This window comes from Ornithodoros turicata, chromosome 2 (assembly GCF_037126465.1).
Source record: "Ornithodoros turicata isolate Travis chromosome 2, ASM3712646v1, whole genome shotgun sequence".
Taxonomy (NCBI): Eukaryota; Metazoa; Arthropoda; class Arachnida; order Ixodida; family Argasidae; genus Ornithodoros; species Ornithodoros turicata.
The window spans coordinates 12,372,810-12,400,183 of NC_088202.1; the positions used below are offsets into that span (position 1 = coordinate 12,372,810).

At 48.0% G+C, this 27,374-nt stretch overlaps 1 protein-coding gene across 1 annotated transcript; it reads right to left on the bottom strand.

Moving 5' to 3' along the window:
• Window positions 1–559: 559 nt before the first annotated feature.
• Window positions 560–27,016, bottom strand: LOC135385207 (CRISP/Allergen/PR-1-like). The gene is made up of 9 exons (XM_064614410.1): window positions 26,871–27,016; window positions 21,046–21,331; window positions 18,855–18,942; window positions 16,613–16,788; window positions 15,296–15,399; window positions 15,084–15,202; window positions 6,641–6,781; window positions 3,789–4,051; window positions 560–744 (listed from the first exon to the last, which is right to left on the bottom strand). Exons 2-9 carry the CDS (start codon window positions 21,319–21,321, stop codon window positions 610–612), a joined length of 1,302 nt encoding a protein of 433 aa, XP_064470480.1. The 5' UTR covers window positions 21,322–21,331; window positions 26,871–27,016; the 3' UTR covers window positions 560–609.
• Between the last annotated feature and the right edge of the window lie 358 nt (window positions 27,017–27,374).

Here is a 27,374-nt window from a genome sequence, read left to right on the forward strand (position 1 = left end):
AAAATAGCGTGAAAATCGCGAGCTTGCACACTGTACGTTCTCATATTATTGCAGTTTGAGCGGGAGGCTAGTAGGGGGAGATGTATATGTTTGCAGATCGACATGAAGGGAATGGTGAACTATACACTGAACATGGGCGCTCCCAGGATTATCTCCAAAAAGGGGGGGGGGAGCAAAGCGCGCAACTCCCTCACCCTCACCTCTTTTCCGGGACGGACGCTGAGGACTGTGCTAGTGTTCAGTGATGTATGTTATTATGACATTTGAGAAAATCATGACGATCTATGAATAAAAAGCGCACAATTTTCGCAGTGGCTTTGAAGCTCTGGGAGGTGGGGGGCGATCCCCTTTGCCCCCCTCTCGGCAAGCCCACGACCCAGAACGCATTCCATCATGTTCTTCAACCATTGTCTCAGTAGAACCAACACGCCATTTTAGTCATATATATGTAATATATATTGTACTTTTTGTTAGGTGATACACGCACTCCTGCGCCTTTTCCCGTGAGTTGGACAAATATTTTCATTTAATTACTTCAGTCAAACAACGACACACCGTATTCTTTTTAAAACTTTATTGATTGCTTCGCTGTATGTATGTGAATGGCTTCTACCACTTTTGGTTTCCCGCAGCATCCTTCACCTTTTGGGTCATAGCACCACAGCCTCCTTCGTAGACTGCAAACTCGTAGAGTTTAAGGTATTGTTCTGATGCGAAGCCCGGCACCACAAACACGACTCCAATCTGCAACAGAAAGCGCACGTTCTTGAATTATATGTTTTTGCGGGTCGCACACACGAAACATGCCGCACTGGCAAAGGAACTCCAGGTGGTCCAAATTATCTGCAGTCCAGCCCTGCGACACAAGCCGGCATATCCCCACACAAATAGGCTGACTCACCTTACGTGTAAATAAATTCCCAATTAGTGTTAACCCATTACCGGACGTACATTTGAGACATACGGCGCGAAATAATTGTCCAAATACTTAGAAAATGGCATTGCGGAGGCACGTTGCCCTGACATAAGCACTGTATAGAACGAACTAATGCTCCGCAAGCCTTGGTTGCCCATGGTTAAAATGGAAAGTGTCGCAGTTGAAGTAGGTCGCACGTCAAGAGAACCCCAGCTGGTCGCAATTATCCGCAGTCCTACCCTGCGGCATGTAAAGCATGTCGCCGTAGAAATAGGCTGACACATGTTTCATGTAAATATGTAAATCTAGTCCAACTGAAGTAGATCACGCGGGTACGCATTGAAATATTGCACGCTGGAAGTTTGGCATGAGCATCCTTAAAGAAATAAAAGACAAAAAAATTTTAAAAAAATGAACTGCACCATTTCTCTGTAGTTCGTGGATTCGCTGATGATATTAGTATCTGTTCCTGAGGAACCAGCTGGAACGAGAAGGAGTCTGTGTATACCTTTAAGAAATGTGACGGTATAACACTCTCTGAGACAACCATAGCGCCGAATGATGCAGCTGGCGATTCTGGTTTGAGAAGAGAGCGATACGTACGGACTTTTGTGACAATTCGCATGTATTTAAATTGCATTATGAAGAGGTGTTTTCAACAAATGAGTCCAAACAACAATGCCATTCTGAAGGACGGTTGCGTCTGAGCGCATTATCTGATAAAGTTTCGTTTCTAAACTGTACCCAGGCAGCACAATGCACTGAAAGTCGAGTGCAATAGGGGTGGACGGTATGTGCCTTATCGATGTTCCTTAGTTTCAAGAGTCTGTTCAAGGTCTTCCACCTACCCGTCCACCCCTATTGCACTCGACTTTCAGTACATTGTGCTGCTAGGGTAGGTTCTTTTATTTTACCCGAGACTGCGAAAACGCTGGTAGGCAGTCTTGCCCGCATCCCGACTAACATCTCCATGTTTTTTTTTTCTTTCTTTTTCCGTGTAACGCAATATCATATCACCTAATCTGAAACTGATTCAGCGCTTTCTTTTTTCGGTCACAGCGAAATGTACCACAAATATCACTACAATTTACGCGACCGCGATGGGCATCCACGCACTAGAATTCCTTGCTCTCCTTCCAAAAGCCCCATCTACGAATGAGTGATAGTGATATCACTCGTAACGTCGCTTCTGTTTCTGGTTAGGTGACTCGCGACGTGACGTCGAGCATCTCGAATGCAGCTGTCGTAAAAGCACGACATCTGCGACCATCTCACTCACAAGTGAGATAAGGTGTCTGACTACCACAGGGGTGCCCTACCACATACCGCTCTATAGAAGATAGCGTGTCGGGGGAGCGCAATGCGGTCTGGTCTAGTCCTGCCTGACGTTAACGCAAACGTCATCATACACGTGACCATAAAAATGGCGGCGCCCGTGAACAGCGGCCGTACTGTTTGTAAACAAAGTGACTGCCGTTTCTGTGCGTCGTTTTGCAACGTCTTTCGATTCATAGCACGTCTTTTATCGAATATGCTTGCAGTTAAACCGCATGTGGCCTCGTTGCGCATGTGGACTCGCACTTCTCGTCATTCATAACACTGTGATAACGACGCGGGTGCCAGGGCCCACTCAGCCGGTGTGATGCACTAAGAATCCGCAAGAACCAACCACTGCGTCGAGTAACAAGCACCGTGAAACTAACATAGACAAAATACGTTCACCTAATGATTTGATGCTGAAAATGAAACATTGGTCAGGGCGAAAACACAATATAAACAAGGACACATTAACTCAAGGTGACGTTTTCCGTGACGTCAGGCCAGGACAAGATGGCGGTTTGGCCACAAGTGAAAGCTTGCGGGTAGCTACAAAATATGGACATTATGTCACCCCTGTGCTGACTACTAGCTCTCACTGTGTAGGGTGGAGACACACTTCGCAGAAGCGAATGCCGCCAAACCGCCATTTTGAAGCCCGCGCTCACCATGCATGGGCTGCGAACTTAATTTGCAATTTATTTACTCAACTTGAAAATATAGTCTGTAGCTAAGTGTATAGCTACGCCTTTATTGCGGCACGTAGCGCCACACCATCTGTTGCAGACAACTAAATTTTCGCTAAAGTTCCTACGAAAAGTGGCGGTATTGTGCAGGAGGTTAAAGGTAGCATTGATGAGCAACTGAAAGCAGAGCATGACTCGTCCTGTTGCCTTACACGTTTGCGCGTATGCTCTCGTTCACAAAACAACAATGAAAAGTCGTGTTTCGCAATTTTTCGAAAACATCATCACAGAAGCGTCTTCACAGCGGAAGACGACACTGGTCTCAGTCTTCAGCGGCCGTAACCCCTCCGTCATTTGAAGCATATTTGGGCGGATAGGTGTGGCGCCCACACGGATGTGAAAGATACTTGTTCCCGTTTTAGCGCACTGTTTTATCTCATACTTCGTTTCATCTTGATATTGTGTCATTGAAAGCTACAGAATGCATCTACAAGGTTTGATGAATGTCAGACGTCTGGAACAGCGCATTGCACAAAAGTTTCTCAAGTGCCAGTGTAATACGGCCTTGTAATAACGGCCGTAGTGCAGGACCCGTGAGCATTGTGCGCCTAGCGATACTTCCTTGAAAATGTCCATCTTTCGGAGGTTGCAAGTTTCCACTTATAGAATCAGAAGATGTCGACCATACCTGAGGAATTGATGTAATATGACCCCTAATTTGAACGGAAACTAAAGGCTCAGCGCTAGCGACGGTTCGAACCTGTTCTGTATATTTCTACAGCAAGCACAAGCTAAACTCGTCAGCCGTATAGAGGCGCAAAAGTGCTCCTTCAATATGTGAGAGCATAGTAAAATAACCACGCACAAACCTTTGTGGGATATGGCACAATGAGTGGTTCGTAGATGGTCACCGTTGCTTGGGTTTCAGAATGAATGGGTGCTAGCCTACTGTCGTTTGGATCCATTAACGACGTGGCACGCAAATACAGCTCACTGTGTCCTGTATCCATTTCATTGAGGGCGCCCTTTTGGAATTTTACCAATACGCAAATAGGTAGTCCTTGTACGTAGTCGACTGGATCGAAGTCGACTTCAACCTGTTGACCGGGCCGCGCAGCTGTGTACAGGAATCCTGCAGAGAACGAAGTGATGTATTTATACAAACATTAAAGTGACCCTGATGGAGTGCAGATACTGCACGAAAGCCTGTCAATGACTGCTTCCTTTGTGAACGTACTAGATGGCGATTTTATATTTTGTCTACTTTTGGCCAAAACGATACAGATAAAGAACTCGATTAGTGTACAGCAATACGGGGCAAACCTTACCCTCCCAGAATTTAAGAAAAAAAAAGCTTTCGTCAAAGAGGCAGTTCATGTGGCGAAACACAAGGAAAACACAGGCGCCTTGTACCGCAGCTTCGTGTTGTCATCGTGTTGGTCTTCGTGGGCGCTAAGGCCCCATGGATTCGTGAGCGCCGAAATCGGGGTTGCACTCGAAAATTCAGCTTGGTGGTCCCGTTTCATGTTGACGTGTTTGTGTGCAGTAGAATGAGGCAAGGTTATTGAGCATGCTAAAATTGTGTTGAAGTGATTTGAAAAGAAGTAGGTGTCTTTCCCATACAATACCGAAGTCGTTTATAAATCGATTCGGGGTGCGCGCTTCAGCGACCTGTTCCGCAGCACAACTGTGTCCAACAGCCTGAGAAGTTACATATATCTATAATAATATCGCTGGTGCTTGGTTTCAAATTTCCAGGTATTTGATAGTGATATTTTAACGCAAATTTTGTTTATGACTCAACTGCCTCTGTTGAATTGCACACTTGCACTACCGAATGCGGACCAAATGGAACTAAACGAAAAAGAGCGTCGCTGGTGGGACGTCTTCATGTCTCATTTCTGGCAGCACTGTGAAAAGCGTTTTCCGTTGAATAGGCTTTTAATTTAGCTTCGAAACAACTAAATTTTACGACGTGTGTTCAGAGACCGACAGTGTGTGTCTTAAGAAATGAACGTGTGTTGTCCGTTGTACACGTAGAGGATAGCAGGTGTACAATAAACAGAATAATACCACTCGCTCCCTTCTCCGCTGTCTGCGCTCCGTGATTGCCTTAGATGAATTTCTATGTGTGGACGCGCAGCACTTGTGCTTGGTCGCAACTCGAGTAGTGCTTGAGCTTCCGCGTTGCTTTTTATCGTTCACCTATGGCAAGCTAACCTTAGTTCACGTTTGCTCTTCGGCCACATTGTGTGACTTTAGACGAAGACGAAGCGAGCTCGACTAGCTCGCTATGCATGCCTATGCATGTGCATGCGCAGTTGTGTTGTTATCACACCTACAGCGACTAGTTGAAACATCTACTGATGTACATGTCCTGTACCTCGTTAGAATAAATATTGACAGAAACAGACTTCATCACAAGTGGAGCATGTCATATGGCTGGTCTTCCACGATGATGCCAATACATATATGTCATTTGAACTCCGAAGGACCATGGTTCAAGTTCCTCTAACCGCAGTGAAACGGTATTTTACCATAACGAAGTGAGCACTCGTGATCGTTTATAGGTGGTTTAAAGGCGGACAAAAAACGCAGTTGAAATGAAGGTGCGGTCGGAATAGTGGGTGCCTGAAATACTACATGCAACCCCAATATTTCGCTTTGAAACAATCGAAAACATTAGAAAATTAATGTAATCGGATTTTGCAACCGGCTGCGCGCTCCCGGCTGAATTCAGGCAACAATGTGGGGACTGACGTCACTGGAGTCCGTTATGAAGGCACGCTGTCCGTCACAAACTGTGGTCTTCCAACTCGCCATCTGCTGTCGAAGAGTATAGCTGGGAACATCTGTGTTCATGCTTTCGGTGGTATCGGTTTGGAGCCATTCAAGCGACGCCGTCTAGCTGAGCGACTGTGAGTCTCGCCGGCAACGCCAATAGACGAGTACAGTAAATCCCAGTACTCTTTGCGCACGCATTGCATCCTGGGAGCTTTCTGAGCGGGGGAACGAAGAATAATCCTTCACATTTCTGTTTCGCTGACCTTGACACGTCGTGGACAATGGACCGGTAGGGGAGAGATCGGAACAGTTTGGAGGCCACCCGTGTCTTTCGTATTAGTAAACTCCCACAGTTCAAAGCGGCGCTAAGCACTCTGGGATTTTCTGAACTAGTCTATTACGTCACCGGAAGAAGCGAAGCAGGGAAGAGCCGGTACAATCTTAAGCTGGCAGTTAGTTTCACATTCGGTGTTTTTGGTGTTTTATGAAAAACACGAACGAATTTTGCGAAACTTTTTTTGATGTTTTCTTCTTGGAAGGCGTCTCCAAACAGATATCACATCAACTTTAGAATTCCGAATTCCACGCGGACACCACCTTTAAGCTCAAGTCTCGCTGATCCAGTCAGATTAATAGTGAGACGATCATTCTACATTTAAAAACTGTAACAACTGTTAAGAGGGGGGGATATGTTTATTAAGAAAAAAAAAAGAAAGGAGGGTTACTGGAGTAAGGCACGTAAAAGCTTACAGTACAGTCCAGAACAAAGCTTTAAACTTCAAATGCAGAAGAACGAAGCATGAATAAAACATGGAATTACGGACTTATTGGTGCACAGTCCGCACAAAAGCCCGTAATTCCACCTTTTATTAGTGTTTTTCTTTGTCATATGTTTGGTGCTGCAAAAAGTATAGGCAACTTATACTGTCGTGCTCACCATCAGCTGATTCGTAGAATGAGTGAGGTGGATTGTCACGCCATCTGCATGGTTGAGTAGAAGGGTCATCGAACCGACATTGCAGGAGAGGATTACTTTTCGGCGTGACTTGCCTGGCGACTCTTCGAACAGTCTTCGTCCCTTTACAAAGACAAATAGATCAATTGTATGAACATATTGTGAGGGTGAACCATCATAATCGTCACTTCCATATAGGTCGCTTATTCAAGGCTCTGCGCACAGTAATTTCGCCCGATAATGTTAGCCGCTAACGCAACAACCATGAATCAAACTCTCCTACCTTACCTTATTTCCAACGTAATGGTATAGATGAACCTGATTATGTGCTCGGGTAGCCTGTTCGACTTAGTCATAACTCACATCCCCCTTCTCTCTCTCTCTCTCCCTCTCTATATCACATCACCGTCGCAAGTGTATACAGCAACGGTCGACGTCAAGAAGATGAACATGCGATCCAAGTTGTACAGGAAAAGAGGGTAGAAACCACGAGGGACGCCAAAACCACGCGTTCCGAAACTTTGGTCGCCGTTTTCTTTTTCTTTTTTTGCCGGCGAAGGGCGTTAGAATGGTCGTGTGTTTCAGAGAACCAACAAAAATGTTTGAGATTCGGAGTTTACTAATGTCAACCCTTTTTCTATTGATGCGCGTATCAGTAAATAGCCACCAGGGATGGGCATAAATACATGTTTTGAATATTTAAATGTAAATACAAAATACTTCGTTGAGAGAGGTATTTAAATACTGTGCATAAATAGTTTTCAGTATTAGTATATAAATACAAAATATAAATACAGTATTTAAATACCGTAGCTACTACCATAAATACTATGGGGAATATGTCATCTGGAATTACAGAAATAACGATGCTCATAACAACAAATCAACTATGACCAATACCATTTATTTGTTAGATTATCATGGCGATTTTACCATTAGATGTTTGTCGAAGACCGCATTCTCTATGCGTCTTCTGTTCGACCGTGGGATCGGATTGGCAAAGAAGAACAGCCTCTCCACAGGTGGCGATGATCAAAGGCTCGTATTAAGTTTCACGAAGATGCCTCGTATAACAAGGTAGTCGCGACCGTTGTTCGCAACCCGCAACAACAGTGAAACACTTCCCATCTAAAACAGTTTGTCACATGTCAAATGCAGGGTAACTTCCAGACATGAGTCAGGATTTTGCGTATTTATAGGAGTATTTAAAAAGTATTTAAGACAATAAATACGCAAAAATTGGTATTTGAATATAATTATAAATACATTTTCCAGCCCTGTATTGAAATACAAAATATAAAGTACGTGTGTTTATATTTTAAATAGTGTTTTAATTACGACGTATATAAATACTGCCCATCCCTGATAGCCACCAACGTGGCAACGGCACATTTTGAGTGCTGCTATCCCCCATCCACGTCACTGCCAATTTAACATTAGCAGCTGGTCACTTGCATGGGGCAGTGGATATCTGTCATCGCTGAAACTCATGCGGAAGGGAGAGGGGGGGGTATTTATTTGAAGAAAACAGAAAATGAACCTAGAGGGTATGCAACAAACACGTACACATTACGGAGCTCTTGTTTGGTCGCATAATAGCGTCTGTTACACACGAATAATACGCGAGCGATACTGATTCACGTTACATGTTTTAGATATTGTAAGCAGGACAGTAGAGGCAGGATAGGAGGGCAAGAGACCGTTTACTGAGCGACGCTCAATATTCGAAAAGCGGCGGGTGCTAACCCAACGATAGCGAAGCGGCTGCCCGTTGCTCGTCTTCTTCACATCTCCCCCGGGGCAAAGAGGGAGCCATCCTGGCGATCGCTCCGGTGTTTGGGGACGGGAGGACACACGGTTTTAGCCGGGAGACGTGGATGACGTCGGAGCCGCGGTGTCGGGCGTCGGGCGGGGAGTGCACAGGCTCAACGGCGTAATTGACATCAGAAACCCGCTGCACGATTCTGTAAGGGCCGGTGTAGCGGCATGAAAATTTGGGGGAGAATCCGGGCTTCCGTCGAGGTACCCAAAGCCAGACCAGATCGCCAACTTTGTGAGACACAACACGGTGCGTCTCATCGTAGCGCTGTTTCGCTGCAGCTTGGGAGTCGTAGGTACGGCAGCGGGCGATTTGACGGCATTCCTCGGAGCATGAGGTCGCCTCTTCAAGTGTCGGGTTGTTGGCGCTACAAGGGGGATACGGAAACATGGTGTCGATGGTACAAACGGGGTTTCGGCCGTAAAGGAGGTAAAATGGGCTGTAGCGTGTCGTGGACTGGACCGCCGTATTGTAAGCGAACGTGATGTAAGGGAGAATGGCATCCCAATTGTCATGTTGCGCCGACACATAAAAGGCGATCATGTCGGCGAGAGTGCGGTTGAAACGTTCTGTGAGACCGTTCGTCTGAGGATGGTAAGCGGTGGTAGGCTTGTGGACGACCGCGCAGGCACGGAAGATGTCGCGCAGTAAAGTGGCGAGGAAGGAGCGACCACGGTCGCTGATGAGGACGCGAGGGGCGCCGTGGCGAAGTAGAATGTGAGATATGAAAAAGGCAGCTATTTCCTGAGATGTACCAGAAGCGAGGGCTGCAGTCTCGACATACCGTGTGCTGTGGTCGATTGCAACGATTACCCAACGCTTTCCAGTAGACGATGTGGGAAGAGGACCAAACAAGTCGAGACCGATGCGATCAAAAGGTAGTTGCGGCGGCTCAAGAGGATGAAGGAGGCCAGGGCTAGGAGAGGGCGCAGGCTTCTGCTGTTGGCAAGCCAAGCAGGAGTTCACGTAGCTCAGTACAGTGGAATACATGCGGGGCCAGAAATACCGCTGACGGACGCGCTGGTATGTTTTGTAAAAGCCAAGGTGGCCCGCGGTGGCATCGTCGTGTAAAGCGCGAAGGATGCGCGCACGGAGCGTCCGAGGAACCGCTAATAGCAAGCGCTGGCCGTCCGGGCAATAGTTCTTTTTGTACAAGACGCCGTCCGACAAAACAAAGTTCCGAGCCCTCTTGAGAAGTTTCTTGTCAGATGAGGCGCCTTGACCGTCCAGAAGAGTGATTAAGGAAGAAAGGTTGGGGTCCTTCAGTTGTTCATGACGCAGAGAGCGGGCATCGTAGGACGTGAAAGGGCACACAGAGGCCACGCACGCAGTCGGTGATTCCGGAGGATCTGCAGTAGCATTCCTCGGGAGGGGACAGCGGGACAGGGCGTCGGCATCACAATGTTTCCTCCCGGATTTGAACTTGATGGTGATATCATACTCCTGAAGACGGAGAACCCAGCGGCCGAGTCGTCCAGATGGATCCCGCAATGAGTGGAGCCAGCATAACGCGTGATGGTCCGTCACGACATCGAAGGGTCTACCATAAATATATGGGCGGAAGTGGCAAACGGCCCAGACGATCGCAAGACATTCTTTGTCAGTGGTGGAATAGTTCTGCTCAGCTTTCGTAAGGGTGCGGCTGGCGAACGCCACGGCGTGTTCCATCGGAGCTCCAGGCAGGCGTTGTGCAAGCACGGCCCCGATACCCACGCCGCTGGCGTCTGTATGGATCTCGGTGGGAGCGGACGGATCAAAATGGCGGAGAACAGGTGCGGAGGTCAACGTGGATTTGAGGCGTTCGAAGGCTTCCGTGCAGGCCTCTGACCACAAGAAGGGCGCGTCCTTGGAGAGTAAGGTGGTTAACGGGGCTGCTAGGGCGGCGAAACCACGAACAAAACGTCGGAAATAAGAGCAAAGTCCAATGAAACTGCGAAGCTCCTTGAGAGTCTTGGGTGCCGGAAATTCAGAAACAGCTTTGATCTTCTCGGGATCGGGGGAAATGCCCTCGTGGGAGACAACGTGGCCTAATACCTTGATTTGACGGTAGGCGAAATGGCATTTTTTGTGGTTGAGTTGCAGACCGGCGGCGACGAAGCAGTCGAATACAGCTTGAAGACGCTGGAGGTGGGTGGGAAAGTCTTTGGAGTATACAACTACATCGTCCAAGTAGCAGAGACAGATGTTCCATCGCAAGCCTCGGAGCACCGTATCCATCATTCGCTCAAAGGTAGCTGGGGCGTTGGATAGGCCGAAGAGCATGACGCGGAACTCGTACAAGCCGTCGGGAGTGGTAAACGCGGTCTTTTCGATATCGGATGGTTCCATTGGTATTTGCCAGTAGCCTGACCGGAGATCGAGGGAAGAGAAATACGTAGTGCCTTGAAGTGAATCCAGTGCGTCGTCAATGCGAGGCATGGGGTAGACGTCCCGGCGGGTAATTTTGTTAAGGCGACGATAGTCAACGCAGAAGCGAATGGAACCATCCTTTTTGGTGACAAGTACCACTGGAGACGCCCAAGGGCTGGAAGATGGCTGTATGACTCCTTTAGCTAACATGTCCTGGACTTCCTTTTCAATGACTCGCCGCTCGGAAGCAGACACGCGGTAAGGTCTCTGTCGGACTGGCCGAGAATCTCCGGTGTCGATAGAATGCGTAACACCCCTGGCAACTCCTTGCCATGGCCGGCCGATGTCAAAGAGCGAAACATAGTCGTGAAGAAGGCGGAGCATATCGGGGCGGTGACATTCCCCGAGGTCGGTAGATATCATTTTGTTTAGAGCGCTGGAGTCGGTGGCCGATAGGGGGGGCGGTGGGTCGTCGTTGGCGGCGAGCAGAGGCGTAACGGCAGGAGAACTGGGCGAGTCGAGCAATGCGGCAACGAACCCAGCCGGCAGCCAAACAGGCGCTCCCAATGTATTGGTGATGGGAATACAGGTTTCTCCATCCTTGATAGTGGACAAAGTACACGGTGCAATAAGGCCTTTGCGAGCGAGGGGTGCGGGTTGAGGAATGACGAGAACTTCGGATGGGTACCCGCGAGTACCAGGAGGCGTTGCGAGGGGGACAAATGAGGTAGCGCGTGCGGGAAGCGAAGTGTCTTGAACAACGTGGAGCTTGAAGGGCGGCGACTGTTCCGAAGTAGAAGCGCTGTAGGAGGGTAACTCGGCAAGCAGTACGTGTTCTCCGGCGCAGTCAATGAGAGCAGCATTCTCATGAAGGAAATCCCAACCCAATATGATGTCATTACAGCAAGAAGGAAGTACCGTGAACTCAACCGGATAATGAACCTCATGAACTGTGAGACGTGCAGTGCATTGTCCAATAGGTAGGAGGAGGTCGTTGCAGGCCGACTTAAGTATGCCACCTGCAAATGGCGTAATTACTTTGCGCAAACGACGAGAAAATGGCAAGGACATGACGGAACAAACGGCTCCCGTATCAACAAGGGCGTGCACAGATACTCCGTCAATAGTTACGACGACGATGTTTCGAGGAGGAGTGTCAGTGGGGGGTGAACGCGCAGCCTGCCCTCCTCGGTCTATGACCGCGCCTACCGGTTTCCCTGTGAGGCAGGGGACTGGTGGGAAATAGACCGTCGCTGTGGTGAGCGGCTCATGGCGGGAGACGGCGAACGACGTCGGGGAGGAGGCGAGCGTGTCCGGGGATTAGGATCATCGATGTAATAGCCGTCCGTTCGGTAGGGAGAGGTTGGTGGAAAGTTGGCCGGAAACTGACGACCACGAAAAGAGAAAGGGGCAAATGGCTCCTGGAGCGTCTCGGCGTCCCGTCTGCGACGACGACAGAATCTCGCTATGTGGCCACGTATTCCACAGTAAAAACAGGTGCGGGAATCCAGAGCACGAGGCGGCCGGTATGCAACAGCGGCGCACGCGTGGTCGCACGTAGGGGCCACTGGAGCACAGGGAGGAGGGCCATCACAGGTCGTTTGGGGCGACGTACGACGCACCATATCAGCGTAAGTGGGCTTGGGGGCCGGCGTAGACGGAAGGCTGAGGACTGACGCCACCTCCTGACGTACAATATCGTGCAGAGGCGATGGTAGAACAGGGGGCACCGGCGTGTGAAGTTGCAGCCGGTCTGGCGTTGGATCGACTGAATAGCGATGAACCTCGGCAAGTTCTTCGCGGATGATATCGCGTATCATGGCCCGTAAGTTGTCCTGGAACAGAGGGTCAGCATATGACACTGTTGCGCTCGCCGGTGCCGGAAGGATATGCTGGATGCGGGAGCTGCGGGCATCCTGTAGCTGACGGCATAGTTGAACGGCATCTTCCACGGTCGCTGGCGATTTCGTGACGAGCAGTTGAAATGCGTCTTCCGCAATACCGCGCATGATGTGCTTGATCTTGTCTGAGTCGGGCATATGCGGGTCGACCTTGGAACACAAGCATAACACGTCTTCGATGTAGGACGTGTATGATTCTTGGGAGTGCTGCATCCGCTGCGAGAGTTTGTGCTGGGCGTCCGCTTTCTTGTATGCCGGGCGGCCGAAGAGCTCCCGAGCGCGTTGGCAGAACACAGGCCAGGTGGCAAGATCAGCTTCGTGGTTCAGGAACCAAGTTTTCGCGAGGTCGGTAAGATAGAACGCGACATTGGTGATTTTCATGGTGTCATCCCACAGGTTGTGTTTGCTCACGCGGTCGAAAGCGGCTAGCCAGTCCTCTATGTCACAAGAGTCAGCCCCAGAAAAGAATGGAGGATCGCGTTGGCGGAGCGCAGGGGCGGGCCGGGGAGAGGAGGATGGCTGGGCATCCCCAGCAGGAGGAGAAGATCTCTCAGCATGATTTTGTAGCATGGCGACTGCTCGCAAAACTCGTCCGGAGCGAAGTTCCAGGTCAGTCAGTAGGCGAGGGAAGCAACGATAAAATCGTCTCGAGGATGGGAGCGGCCGCACCTCCACCAAATGTAAGCAGGACAGTAGAGGCAGGATAGGAGGGCAAGAGACCGTTTACTGAGCGACGCTCAATATTCGAAAAGCGGCGGGTGCTAACCCAACGATAGCGAAGCGGCTGCCCGTTGCTCGTCTTCTTCACAATATATGTGGCTAGCATAGTGGCATTCGAGAACATGGCTATTCTGATTACTGTACTGTTGACGTCCGCTTCAGGATCTGGTCTGCACGAATGAGAGTCAGACTTGCGGCAGCCCTCTACACATCTCTGACACGCCTCCGTGTTAGACCGTTGCAACAAATCGCTATCAATCACGTGACACCAGTTATCGAACGAACGCCCTGCATGGCAAGGCGAAAGATCTGTGTCCGCGCGAATCCTGAACCTGATGGCCGTTGGCCGGGAAGCTGCCCTGTTTTAAAAGTTGTAATACAAAAACAAATTGTAACTGAAAGCAAAAATTAAGATACAGCGGTCGGTAATGTGTCTTAAGTGAACTTTCAGAATTCATTCCGCCATCCCTGCTGCCGAGATGTGTTGCATGAGCATCGAACGGTCGCTCTCACGATGAGCTGAAGGTGGTTGACAACAGGAAAGGCCGCTCCAAAGATGCTGCTTTGCGTGATGTACGCCTTTGTGATCCTTCATTCGAGGCCATTTTGTTTATACCTGCACGAGGGGAGAGGGACCAGGCGTGGGCGGAAATGGATACCAGAGAGCGTCGAAGAACTGCCTCAAAAACGTGATGTGGCATTCCATGGCGCAAGGTGGCCCCTGTGACAACTTTCACAGCAGTGACACAAAAAGTGACAGCGTGTTGTTTCGCTGTCTACATTATTGGATGAAACTGTATCGCTTGCCACCATGCGCCTTATCCAACAAATGCCTTGGCGTATGCGTAATGTTAGGCGTACGACAATGGAGAACATGTTATCGTGTTCTTGATTGGCGTAACACAATTATCGTTTTGGCCGCGAGTGTTTTGTGCGGTGAAATTAAGTTTTTAAAGCGCAGTGGCTTAAACCAGAATGGCCAGTTTGGTGGAGGTACTGCAGCTAATCAACAGCCTATAAAAGTAATGGCGCATTGTTTGATTTCGAATACTGTATTTTTTTTCATCAGTGCCGTCGTCTGTTGGGGACTCTGGATGTAAACTATGATGGCGACTCGTTAGCATGGTGGCCTACCCAAATTTAAAACGGCGCTGGGCTCTCACGCTCAGCAAGTTCATGCATTAGCCTACACATCTGCGTAGGCTGATGACTGGTGCTTAAGCAGAGACGAAGTTGTGCGTGCATGAAGACCTTGTTTTACTTTCCATAACAAGAACAACGACAAATGAATCGTATCCATATTTTGCTTTTCGACATTGCGTTTCGTTGCACTTACAGCCATTGTGGGGATGTCGACGATTGTCAGTGTTAGGGTAGCTTGGTAGCTTCATTCGCTGGAAGGTGGAAGATGGGTTCGGTGTGGGAGTAGTACAATCCGTCAGATGACTTGCTCTTCTTCTTTCCTTCCTTTCGCGCAATTCAGTTTAATTCAGAGGGGAAGTTCCTCATACGGGCTACAACTTTCCCGAACCGTTTCAGGCTACGACTATAGAATCCGGCTTAAGCGGGAGAAGTCCGGAACAAGCTGTTTCCGCCGAGAACAAGCTGAAAAGACTGAAAACAAGCTGGCACTTACTACAGAGTCCCTCGTAATTAGTTGCGTCACCATCACAGTCTTTCCCGCAGCATGTCCCTTCCGGACACTTGGAACAAGGCTCTCCCTGCAGGTACATACTGCCGCCAACCAAGTTCCCGCTAGAGAAGAACATGATACGTGAAAATTAAGTGGAAAGTTCATGAAGATGGCCATAAATGAGATGTCGGGCACGCGAAGAGAAAGTCACCAACCCTGGTGCATAGTTGCATGTGCACAGAATTGAGTAGCTGTCTGGCTTTGCTCCCGCAAAACACACAAAACCGCAGCCAACCTTGCTGGTCGTTGCCCATGCTACCTGAAGGGTAGAAAGACAGAAATGTTAAATGGGTCCTCCGCGGTCCAAAAATAAAACTTCACCTGCAGCGAATGATAGAGTTAATGCAGCCGATCTAAGAAGAGAGCAGTGCGTACGCATTAAAACATAACTTCATCACATAAAGATGCTGCATGCCACCGCTACAGCTCCTGATTTGTGGAAAGCGCCGGGCGTACGCCTCCTTGTGACAATTAACGTAGCTGAATAAGTGTCATGAGATGGCGTACGCCTTCCGTTTAAAAAAATATGGAAAAGAACGCTGTTATTCGCGGTGATGATAGGCTTGGACCGTGTTATATTGTGAAGCTGTGCGCTGAACGGGGCACTGTTCCACGACGGAAGACCTCAACATTCCGCAGTGCACCAAAGGTACGGGTGCTGTGGAGCAGTGACCCGATGGATCTTGTGGTGCATATGTTAATCGCTGACGTGGATTTCTGGGGCGAGACTGCTTAGGATCTCAAGTAGAATGATTGCGGAACACTTGAAGCAATTTTTCGGAGAGGACGCTTCTATTCTCTGCTGGCGTTCCGTTAAATCCCAATTTAAAAGTGTAACTATATATATTTGGAAAGACGTTACTATCCCAAGCAGCACAATGTACTGGAAGTCGAGTGCATTAGGGGTGGACGGTATGTGTCTTATCAATGTTCTGTAGTTTCATGATTCTGTTCAAGGCCTTTAATCTACCCGTCCACCCCTATTGCACTCGACTTTCAGTGCATTTTGCTGCTTGGGATGTTGTTTTGTAGTTTATCATGTCCTCCTGAGGACGAGCAGCACAAACCTTTTAGTTTTGAAATATTGGTCCAGCAAAAGTGAACACCACAAAACCAACAATTATCCCGAATGACACCGTTCCCTCTCCCTATTTTTTTGAAAACGGGAGGCGTATACCTTTTCGTGACATTTACGCAGTACGTTAATTGTCACAAAAAGGATTGCGCCTGACACTTTTCACAAATAAGGAGTGATAATCGAATCATTCTGTACAACGGCGGGGAATAGAATATTTATGTCACTTGTTGACCAATTGTGCATCACATGAACGAACGATGTATGTGCTATATGTGGTTGGCCCTCATGGTGTCATGCGGTCAACTTTCGTTTTAAGAGAGTGGAGAGGGAGCATCGTCGTGTTTTATGGCCAATCTAGAAACGAAACCTAACGCTAAATCTGTGCGCAACGTACCTGCGAAAAATGTCCTGTTGCGTAGGTGAATCTGAACGGAGCGATGGAGTCATTCTTGAATTTGCTGACTTCGGCGTACCATGCGTTGATCGCATGCTGCCAGTTTGGACGTGGTACATGGCTCCATCCAGACATGTAGATCTTGTAAATATTTTGTCCCACGTACGGGTATTTAACTGTACAGTGAGCGTAAGAAATCAGATGAAGTGATGGAGTGCTACTATCGAAGACAGAGTTGCACACAATAAAATGTTCGCGGATGCTTCTTGGGATATGCCTTGGAACTCGTACTGATTGCACAAAACAAAATTTTCTTATGATCTCGCGTCTGCTCTAGCAATGAGGAACTTGATACGCATCTCTGCGAAATCGTGGGCACAGCAGCAGCGAAACAAGTATGGTTCTACAGCTATGCCTCACAACAGCTTAGAGGAGTAATAAAGTTAGAGTGATTGAATAAGCTTCGCTTCGAGCAGCGACACTGAGTTCCAAGGGCGAGCAGGAGCGCCATCTTGTTTCCGCGCGACGGCAGCGTGACGATGCCATCTATCGAGGGCGCTCCGAAATGTTACTTTGTGTTGCAAGCAGCTCATCAACGTAGACATCTTGACTACAGTCAACTAGAATAGGCATAGTGCAGCGTACGGAGGGTTCTGCGCCCTGGGACGGCTGCCAGAGCAAGTGGCGAAAATATAGCGGCGACGCTGCTATCTCCAACTACAGTGTGCGCACATGTTTTGTAAAGCGTACATCTCAACAAGTCTACGAATTCAGATTTCTGTTCTCTTCTGCTCTGTTGAGAACAATTAATTATAATTGTAATTAATTGTAATTTCAATAATAATTCCAGTTTTACTCTGCGTCCCCCCTTACTAACTTTATGGCGTCTCCATACTCGTCGATTGCAGCGCCGCCTATGGCTGTCGACCACAGGAATGACACAAACCTGCCATTGTTGTAACTACCCTCAAGCGGGAGCTTTTCGCAAAACCGCCATCTTGTCGTGGTCACACCCCATAGGCAACGTCATTTTGAGGTCATGTGACGTTGTTTAAATGTCGTTTTATGGCTTGCGACATATTCGCGTTGGCATAAAGTCAGGAGATGATCGTATTTTGCCAGCGTAAACTATACGGTGCTTGTTCCGCGACATGGTATCCCATTTGTCCTTAGTTTAAGTACATCACATCGACTCAGTGTTTGTTAACGCGTGGTCGTCATCACATCTTTTGTTAGTGGTCAACAAGTACGAGCCCTCATGGAGAAAACTACGCGTTTTACTGCGAGATTATCTGATAAAAATAATAACCGGGATCGAAAAACGTCCAAAATGGCGCACAGAAACAGCAAACGCGTTGTTTACGATTTGGCCGCCGATCACGGGCGCGGTCATCTTTAGGATCACGTGTGCGTTGACGTTTGCTGTGACGTGTGACCATGACCTATCCGGAATGCATTGCGTACGCCCAGCACGCTTTCGTCTATGGAGCAATACATTGGATGGCACCCCTGTGCTGTCGACGCTCGATAGTAACGCGGAGAGCTCGGTCGTTCCACTTCCCTCTTCTAGTTCATGGTACCTTGACAACAACATTGGCATCAACTGGGAATGACCTGGTATGGTGCCGAAACAAGGTGGCGCTCCTGCTCGCCCTTACAACCCAGTGTCCCTACTCTAAAGCTTATTTAGTGACTTCAACTAAGGTGTAGAAAGTTGAACGCATTTCTTTCCCTCTCGCATTCGTTCTCAAGATGCGCGATAATGTAGAGAGACTTCCAATTGGTCTCCTCAAACGACCTCCCATGATGATTGGACAAATCCTTTGAGGAGACCAGTGACAGGTCGCTCCGCATTGTCGTGCTTTTTGAGAAGGAGAGAGAGAGGGAAAGCTTAAATTGTAGTTGGTTTGGCTCGCTCATAAATCACGAACGACGCAACAGAACAATCCCGTTCCTTTTAGTTTACTGTTAAGGTAAGGTTTTCATTCCTCGAGGAGAAATATTTGTTACAACTTTAGTATCCCTTTGAGCAAGACAACGCGCCTTGAACACACTTTCCTGCGTTTACCAATATCAGCGTTTTACGTCTGATGGCTATTATTGCCTGTAAAGAAATCTTATGTTTCAGAGAACAGAGGAAGAAACTGCTCATAGGAATCGCAAAGATAATATCCTAAACCGTGCCTAAACAAGATGGCACTGCATAGAAAATTGCATAAACGGTGCATGTAAAACATTATACCAAGTGCTCGGCATTCGGCGCAGTCATGCTTGGAAACACATTGCTCGGCATGTGCTTGAGCCACTGCTGCCAGGTCATCGTCCCATTCCTGCGGAAGTTGAACGACAATTACATACATCTCCTGCGTACAGATGTGCAAAAAGAAGACAGCTTTCCGGGTTGTGGCTCGACTCCAACTTCGCTAAAGCTGAATTAACTCTCGTGGGATGTGGTGATAATGGCCTGAACGGGGGGGCTCGAGCCCCCCCTACCTGCCACGGACCGGCCCACGCAAATCGTACAAATCCGAGGAGGAAATAATATGTGGGGGACCAGTGTGACGATCGCGAAAGTTCTTGCAGTTCATGGCGCCTATCTAAGCAGCACTCCCGAATGGCTTTCAAAGTATGAGCATTGAAACAACTTCCAACCTCGTGACACCGCCTCATTGGTCATGACAGCCTACATGTAATCGTATTGTGAACGTCTGAATAAATTGTTTTGTGCATCCGCATTTTGCGGTGTGCACAAGTATGTGTGTGTTATCGTACCCAGGATCAGCGGGGGGAGGGGGGGGGGGACGACTTTTTGTATGGAGCACCCCCCTACCTTGGAAGTCTGGCTACCCCACTGGGCCTGAACGGCTCGCCGTTGTTCTCCTTCCTAGGGATATTTCAGGATTCTGATCTCGGCGGTAGGGGGGTTGGGGAGGGTCGGTGTCTCGTAGGTGGTGTGTGACCCTATTGTGGCCGCTGTGGTCGGTATTTTTTGGGGTGTTGCAACATTGTTTAGGCATGCTATGGGAAGGGGACATGCGGGGGCATATATTTGATAGAAAGAAAAGAGGGAATGTCAGCTAGGCTAATGCCGGCTTGCTATTCCACACAAAAAAAAATAATAAGAAAGGGGTATGCTGGGAAAATCCCTTGTTCCTCCTAATTACAATATCACGTCAGTAGCTAGAATATGATATCAGATGAGGATAGTGATTGTTGGTCCTCCAAGACCAAGACCAAGCCTTGTATGGCCCGTTTCGATAATTTGTTATGAAGGCAGGGTGTCCTGTCCTTCTTCAACACAGGAGTGACCATCTCGCATTGCTACCTGCAGTACGTAGCCCAAGCACCAGACGTTGTGCTGGTCTATGGCGAGTTTCATGAGCGCTTCATTCGAGATACCGTTTGGTCCACAACATAGCGTCGCTCTAAGTGTTTGACTGCCTTTTGAAATTCCGTGGCAGTGAACTATTGGCGGGGGTCTGTTGCGGCAGTAACCATGATCGAGAGGCGAGGGTTAGTGTCATGAACATGCACCAATTATAGAAGGTTGGCGCAGGTTTGCGGACGCCACTAATCAACACAAACTAGAAATTTCGGGAATCCGTTATGCGGAAAACCTACTGGGTTGGTGCGATAACATGCTGTCTCTGATCAGTCCCCACCGACGAGAGCATGTGACACCTTTTATACGTTTTTCTCTCATACAAAATAAGGCACTTGTACCCAAAGTAACATAACGGTAGGAGTCGAATGCACGCTTTTTGACTAAGCGAGTGCGTTAACTATTGACTGCCAATCATGAACTGCGAGTTCGACTCCCGTCGCTCTCTGGACCAGTTGGCGACTGCATTGTTTCGTTGTTTTTAGGCAATGCAGACTTTTGTGTTTTGTTTCTCCATTCCTGTATGCTAATCTCTGACTGGTTACATTGCAACGTTTTCTACTGTTTTGGAGCTCGGATATATCTGACTCGTTTTGATATTTCATCAGCTTTTAAAATATGAAAATTTGGGCGATAAATGTTATGAATGCGATGACAATGTGCTAGTATTAATCGCTTCTAATTGCTTCTCTTATGATCCTTTTCCACTTCTTATATTTTATATACATTGACTAGTATTTTGACTAGTAGAAGGTCCGGGATCTATTCGAGAACGTTGCAGTTTAAACTGCCACACGACATGAGACACAAACGGAGATGCTCGCGAAACTCTCGGAAAACGCACGAAAGACGTCGGAAAATGTCCAGAGACGGGGCGCAACTGACGACGGCTCCAGCTCCAACTGACGAGCTCCTCGCTTCCACGCGTCCACGTGACGGAGAAGAGCGAATCAGCGTGCGGAGCTTAGCCGTAAGCGACGTAGCCCTTTCACTATTTATTATCATTAAGAGGTAGTTACTAACAAGAGGTAAGCGCTTAAAAATAACGTACCAGCTCCATCATGTTTGCTGCGCTAGGTAGTCCTGCTTGCTCTCCGTTGGCGATGGTGCTGCGGAGCTTGTTGTGGATGTCGAGGATCAATAGCTTCGACTTGACATCCACGTCCTTGGCCAGAATCTTGCAAGACGCATTCTTCGGTAGGCAGAGCGTGTGCCACTTTGTGAAGTGTGTCGTCAACACTTCGCACGAATCGAGCGCTGTAACCGACAACCATGTTCCTATTGTCGCTATGACGAGAAGGAGGACACCCCCGACAGGTCTGAGCATCGTGCCTGCCCTGTGAGACATCGTGTATATCTTATCAGTGCGTCTGTAATGTCTAATTGCACAACGTTGTAAAACACAAACGGAAGTGTTAATGTATATTGCTGTCTGGAACAAAATGGCGCCAAAAATTCTCTTTTAGGAGATAAGTATGGGCACGACTCACTTATGAATGGTTGTCGTTCGCGTAATTAAGCATATCACTGAGCTTCTATGGAGAGGTAAACATAGTTCGTGCTGAGCGCTTGTCGGGAGACAGAGAGAAAAAGGAAATGCTATTCATCGGGCAAAGACGTAACAGGTGCGGCGACACTCAAAACCCGTTTCATCTATTCACTCGTTCGTTAGTCTTGGAGCACCTTCTTACGTACACACCAACGTCCCACGCCTGCCAATCTCTCATTTTATCATTCCGTTTTGGTTGTGTGGATGTGCTGTGTCACGAGTTACACATCACCGGTCCCTTGGCGTCATTGTGGATCGCTCGCTTTAGTAGAGATCTGAAGTCCTAAGCCTCAAGAGCAACTTGCATGCCCGTACCAGCACCTTACGCTTTTTGGCGGGTTCTCGATAGGCTGCTCCTGCACATCGATGCTTCCCCTCCATACGGCTTTGGCACGGTCCACCTCCCAGCTCTCCATGACCTTGCGTCGTCGTCGGAAAGAATTCTAGAAAGTGTGTTGGCTAAGAGCATCAAGATCTGCTTTGGTGTCCTCAGAGCAGCGTCTAATGCAGCTATTGTATCCGAATCTAAACAACCCCCACTTCTAGTGCTACAGGTAGTAGAATCGCTGCGCTACTACGTGCGACTAACAGCGAAATTTCGTCGGTGCCTGTTGTCAAGGGCTATCTCGAGACGAAGTTCTTCGAAGTTCCATCAAGCTATCGTGCCGTGCCGTACTTACGTCCTCCGGCACAAGCCATTGCCAGTGGTCTAAAGCCAGCTCTGAATTTTGGTACCGCCTCGGGTTCTCGCAAAAATCCCGAGTCTTGCGGGGAGAAAGTTCGCACCCTCAAGTGTTGTGCTTCAACAAGCCCTTCAGGCAATCCATTGTCAGAGAGACAGAGTGTGCATTTTCACGGATGAGTCCACGAATGAGTCCACGAATGAATCAGGTTCCACGTGTGCATATGTCGTCCCTGAGCTCTGCATTGAGGGTCATGCGCGATTGTCTCATCACACATTGTCCATGGCAGCGGATCTCCACGGAATCTTCATGGCGATGCAATTTATACAATCATATGAAGAAGCTAACGTTGTCAATTTTAACTCAGAGACTAAGCAGGCACCTGTGGCTCAGTGCTTCTGAAAGGTCGTCTGAAAGGTCGACCTTTCGTTTCCAGCCTCGCTTCCTCGGTCCATGGAGTCTCTCTAATCCACAGGTTCCGTCTGAATGTTCCCTATAATGGTCGCTTTCTTGCATATGATTGGAAAGGCAGCCTCTCCAAACTGCTCCATGTGTAGTGTTATGGAGGATGTCGAACTCATTATCATGACCTGTGTACGGTACACGGAATCGCGTCGACGTCTACAGTCAGAGCTGAGAGTAGTGGACGGCCGTCCGTTCAGTGTCAAAAGTAGTCGGGCCCTGGCATCCGAGTGCAAGGCACCGGGCGTTCTTCGCCGTGGTGAGCTGTTTCCAAGACATTCGCACAGACACAAAGTTTTGAAACTTTGGGTGCTTGTGGGTTTTGCTGCTGAACTATTTCTGGGGGGGGGGCGATATGTTCATTAAAGATAAAGAAAGGGGGGAAGGGGGGAACTATTTCTGTGTTTTGTGATAACACTATGGTGAGCTCACCATAACAACACGTTTTCGTCATCATTGTTCCAAGAGTTTCTCAACAATGTAACTGGTGCAAGTGATATGGAGTTGCTGGCCTCACAGTAGTGAAACCAAAATCTCCACTTCATTTTTCCTTAAAATCAGATCAAATCAACTCCAGGATAAAACTTTCGTTTCTTATTGTTTGTCCACTAAAAATATCCCCTTCGTTGCATTGCGGTGTCATACATTCGTTGGCGCTTTTTTTTTCTTTTTTTTGAAATACCCAGAAGACTGATTTTCTTGAAGCACGGCTATATAGGCCATCGGTCATTGCTTTTCGACATAGTGGTAGTTTAATTCCCGATGCTTCGGTATCTTTCACGAACCTTACAATGACGAGATTTGGGCATGGAACATTATGTCCAAAAACAAATATGGTGCATGACTTGAAGATGCTTAGTGTCTGAAACTCTGACCGGCGATCAGAAAACATTGGGGTTATAGACCTACGAAATTAATGATGAAAGAAGGAAGTCATTGAAAAGGTTAGCCAGCTGTAGGGCTCGAACCCACATCTTCGGGATTACTGGACCAATGCTCCAACAATTGAGCTAAACTAACGCACCTCTCCAGCGCCTAGCAAGGGTGCGTCATCTGATGGGACAAACCAATCACTCTCTCACTCATCCCACTTTCACTCTTACATGTACTCTCACCGATACACACATTCATACGACGGGAACGTCACATGCGGCATCTGTTGAACCAATTGTTGTTGTTGGCAATTGATGTTCTGTAATTTCTTAGGCACTTGAGGCTTTGTATGTAATTGTCCCTTCTATGTGTTCCAGCCTCAGAACATCAATTGCCATCATGTTCAACAGATGCCGCTTGCGTCAATCCCGTCGTATGAATGCAATCCAGAACTTGTGGGTTCGAGTCCTACAGCTGGCTAACAGCAGGCTTTGTATGTATTTGTCCCTTCTGTGTGTTCCAGCCTCGGAACTTCAATTGCCATCAAGGTTATAGACCGTTCTAACATTCGCCTTGATGTTCTTTTATGAGCGACATGCTTGCAGAGCACAACGCGTTTGGATCCGCTAGGAGCAGCACCCCTTTACAAGAGATCGCGGCATTGTCCAACTTGCGGAACAAAAGATGTTCGTGCACCTCTAGCCGACAGTCTCAGGAGGGTGTTCTGGATATACTCAGCCATCGGCCGCTCAAAGTGGAGAGGGTGCTGTACGGCTGACCAGGTGAGCAAAGACAACACGAACTTAGCGCCCTGGTGCCCTACTGAAAAACGTAGTTGTTGCGGCCAACTTTAGAGACACAAGTCTAACGATGTCTCAAGAGGGCGATTAGCGCCCACCAAGTGTTCCGGTGCAGCTGGGTGCAGCGGAGAGACCAACGTCCCCGTTTATTTTTTACGTGCCTCTCTCTCCGTCTTGTGTTGGAGATAAATGCGGTTCACCTCGGCGCTATTGGCTGCAGTAGAATCTAATTTTCCGAAGTGAAAGAACCGAATTCGTCCGAGGCATCAACGCGTTACGAAGAATGACCACGGACACTGTGAAAGCGCGAACCAAGTGAACTTTCTGAAGGCACACATCCGTGGACTGTGACGTCACCCATTTGACCAATAACATTAGCACCCGTAGCAGGGGCCGCTCCGCCGCTGGAGTGAGAATCGCGAACAAGTGGCGAGGGAAGTCAGATCGATGACACACTTGTGTGAGAAACTCTCTATTTTTGGTTTTAGGGACGGAGGCCGCGACGCGGGTCCAGACAAACTCCAAAATAATTCCTATTGTATTGTACACAAGATAGAAGTAATGCACCTTAGATGAATGTTTGGAGGTATATTCGCAGGGAGATCGAACTACAGGAGGCGCTGCTTGCGTGCCGATAGTGTGGATAAGGCGAAGCAGCTGCGCGTAGTTTTATGTGTTTCTACGAGAGTTCTGAAACTTTCGCACAGTTTCTGGATGAACTGTCGTCGCTCATGCTTCATGTAACATTCTTCGGTTTTGCTGCGTGTCTCCGCGCATGACTTATTGCACAGAAACAGGTGTAAGGTTTGGTAAATTTCCGAGGAACGCTGCACTGTGAATGACTTGGATCACGAAGCTGAAAACTAAAAAAAGAACCTTCGACGCACAGTGAGCTGCTGTGAGAGCCAATCTGTTCAATTCGGCCTCACCGTCATTGTCACGAGCCAGCAGCGGCGCCGCTACATGCTTATAAGCGCGCGCCACGTGCTGTTGTCAGTTCTTTCATTGTACGACGTTCATCACCATACGTCGTTAGTCTGTTGAATCCTCGCTTTAGCTCATTCGGCCCTTCATCACCCAAATTGCTAGGTATACCTTTCCAGTCTTTCATTTCATTGTATGTATCATACCAGAGTGTTAGTAAACTGTCTGTGTGTTATCCAAATGCCGTATTGCTGAATCTTATTTTGAGTTTGGCAGATAGACAGGGACATCGGGTCCATCACCAGCGTTAACACCTTTCTTCACCCCTTTCCCTTGGTCTATCTTGCCTCACACTGCGCAACAAACCTCACTTATGATGACTTTCTACAAAAGAGTAAGAATGACAACAAAAGCGAGTCTTTGGCAACGTTTACGACTTCCGTTCAAAAGTAATTTCTTCGTTGCGAGCACGTTTTCATTCCTACTCTTGAGATGAAGCTTTTACCTGTGGCCTTAATAACCCTCACCTGCGGCTGCATTTCTTAGATTTGGTAGTCAGCCAAGAGATATGGCTGGTTTTCCACCATGATGCCAATACATGATGGATATATGCACCCCTTAAATCGGCGTACACGGTGGAGAAAGGTAAAGGGGAGCCCGTCCTTCATATACTGCAGACGGACCCCTTAGTAATTCGGTCCTCTTCCGGGTGGGCCGTGTCTTTGGATGCGCAGCCCATAAAACGGTCGGGGGGGGGGGGGGGCAGCATCCTTTGCGGTGTTGCTTCCGGGAAGATTTTTACCTGAAGATTTGTCCCATCTTACAGTTGACAATACGACGTAGTATAAATGTAGCTGTACATGAAATGCAGCCAGCGGAGGGATACGCGCGGCTTACACCTCCTTCTACGAAGAGAAGGGAGCGAAGACCATCTGCACTTTGCAGGCAGCATATACATGTACATACAATGGTGAGACCCTTTCGGGAGACAACGCAACAGTTGCGCAATTGCACTGTTTAGAAGAGAAGTACACACGTCATTAATGTCAAGTACTCAGTAGCGTCACATATCAAATATTGGAGAGCAAGAGTCTCCGGCAGTTGTTCTCTGCCTGGTGTTGCTCTCCACATAAAAACGTGCATATTTAATCACATCTGGTGCACACATATCTGGTCATGCGTACATCTATATACATATCATATAGGATGACGACGGAAAGATGTCTCTCGAACAAGATGGCAATTGATGTTCTGAGGCTGGAACACGTAGAAAGGACAAATACATACAAAGCCTCAAGTGCCTAAGAAATTAATTATGAAAGGAGGAAGTCACTGAAAAGGTTAGCCAGCTGTAGGACTCGAACCCACATCTTCTGGATTACCGTGCCCTGGACCGGTAATCCAGAAGATGTGGGTAAGATGTCTCTCATATGTTGTGATGGCATGAAATGATTTCCCTCGATGAAACGCTATATATGTGAAAAATATGACAGGCGCATACGTACACCGCTGGTTCAGTGTTTGAACAAGCAAGGAAAAGAAAACGGTTTTCTTTGTGTGAGTACAAAAACTTTGATCTCCTTACCTAGCTACCACAACTCGGAGACACCTTGCTGAAGACAGGAGGCGAACAGAATGGGGCACACCTATACGGTTCTCTGATACGGCACCCTTGACTTTGATATATGGCACGAAACAAGGGCAAAGAAATCACCTCTCCGAGCAAGAACAGAGTCCGACGTCGAACCCGCTGAAGACACAGCAATTCACCGAGCCGTTCATCACGCACAGTTTCTACATTTAGCAGGTTAACCTGATATATTTGGACCGGACATTGAACCGAGCACAGGTAGTCTTTGGTATAGCTTTCATTCTAGGCTTCAGAGTTCCGTAACATGCTCACTAAGGAAAACGAAGATAGCGAAGCGTTCTTCGGAACACACAGGCTGCAACGATATATCATATTACTGTTTGAAGTGTGCTTTCTGAAGATTTACGTCGCGGCGTCTTTCAGCGCATCCTTCTTCCTGGTTCACTGATTTCCAGTTTCTTTTTCTTTATGAAAGAGTTTTTACGCGCGTTTGTGGAA

Bases quoted from the DNA above. Each gene is read 5' to 3' on its own strand.
- LOC135385207 (XM_064614410.1), bottom strand. From the start codon at position 21,321: ATGCTCAGACCTGTCGGGGGTGTCCTCCTTCTCGTCATAGCGACAATA. The intron at 18,943-21,045 runs GTACGTTATTTT...CAACTTCCGCAG, and splicing joins CAGCAAACATGATGGAGCTG to GAATGGGACGATGACCTGGC. The intron at 6,782-15,083 runs GTAAGTGCCAGC...GTCTTTGTAAAG, and splicing joins TAATTACGAGGGACTCTGTA to GGACGAAGACTGTTCGAAGA.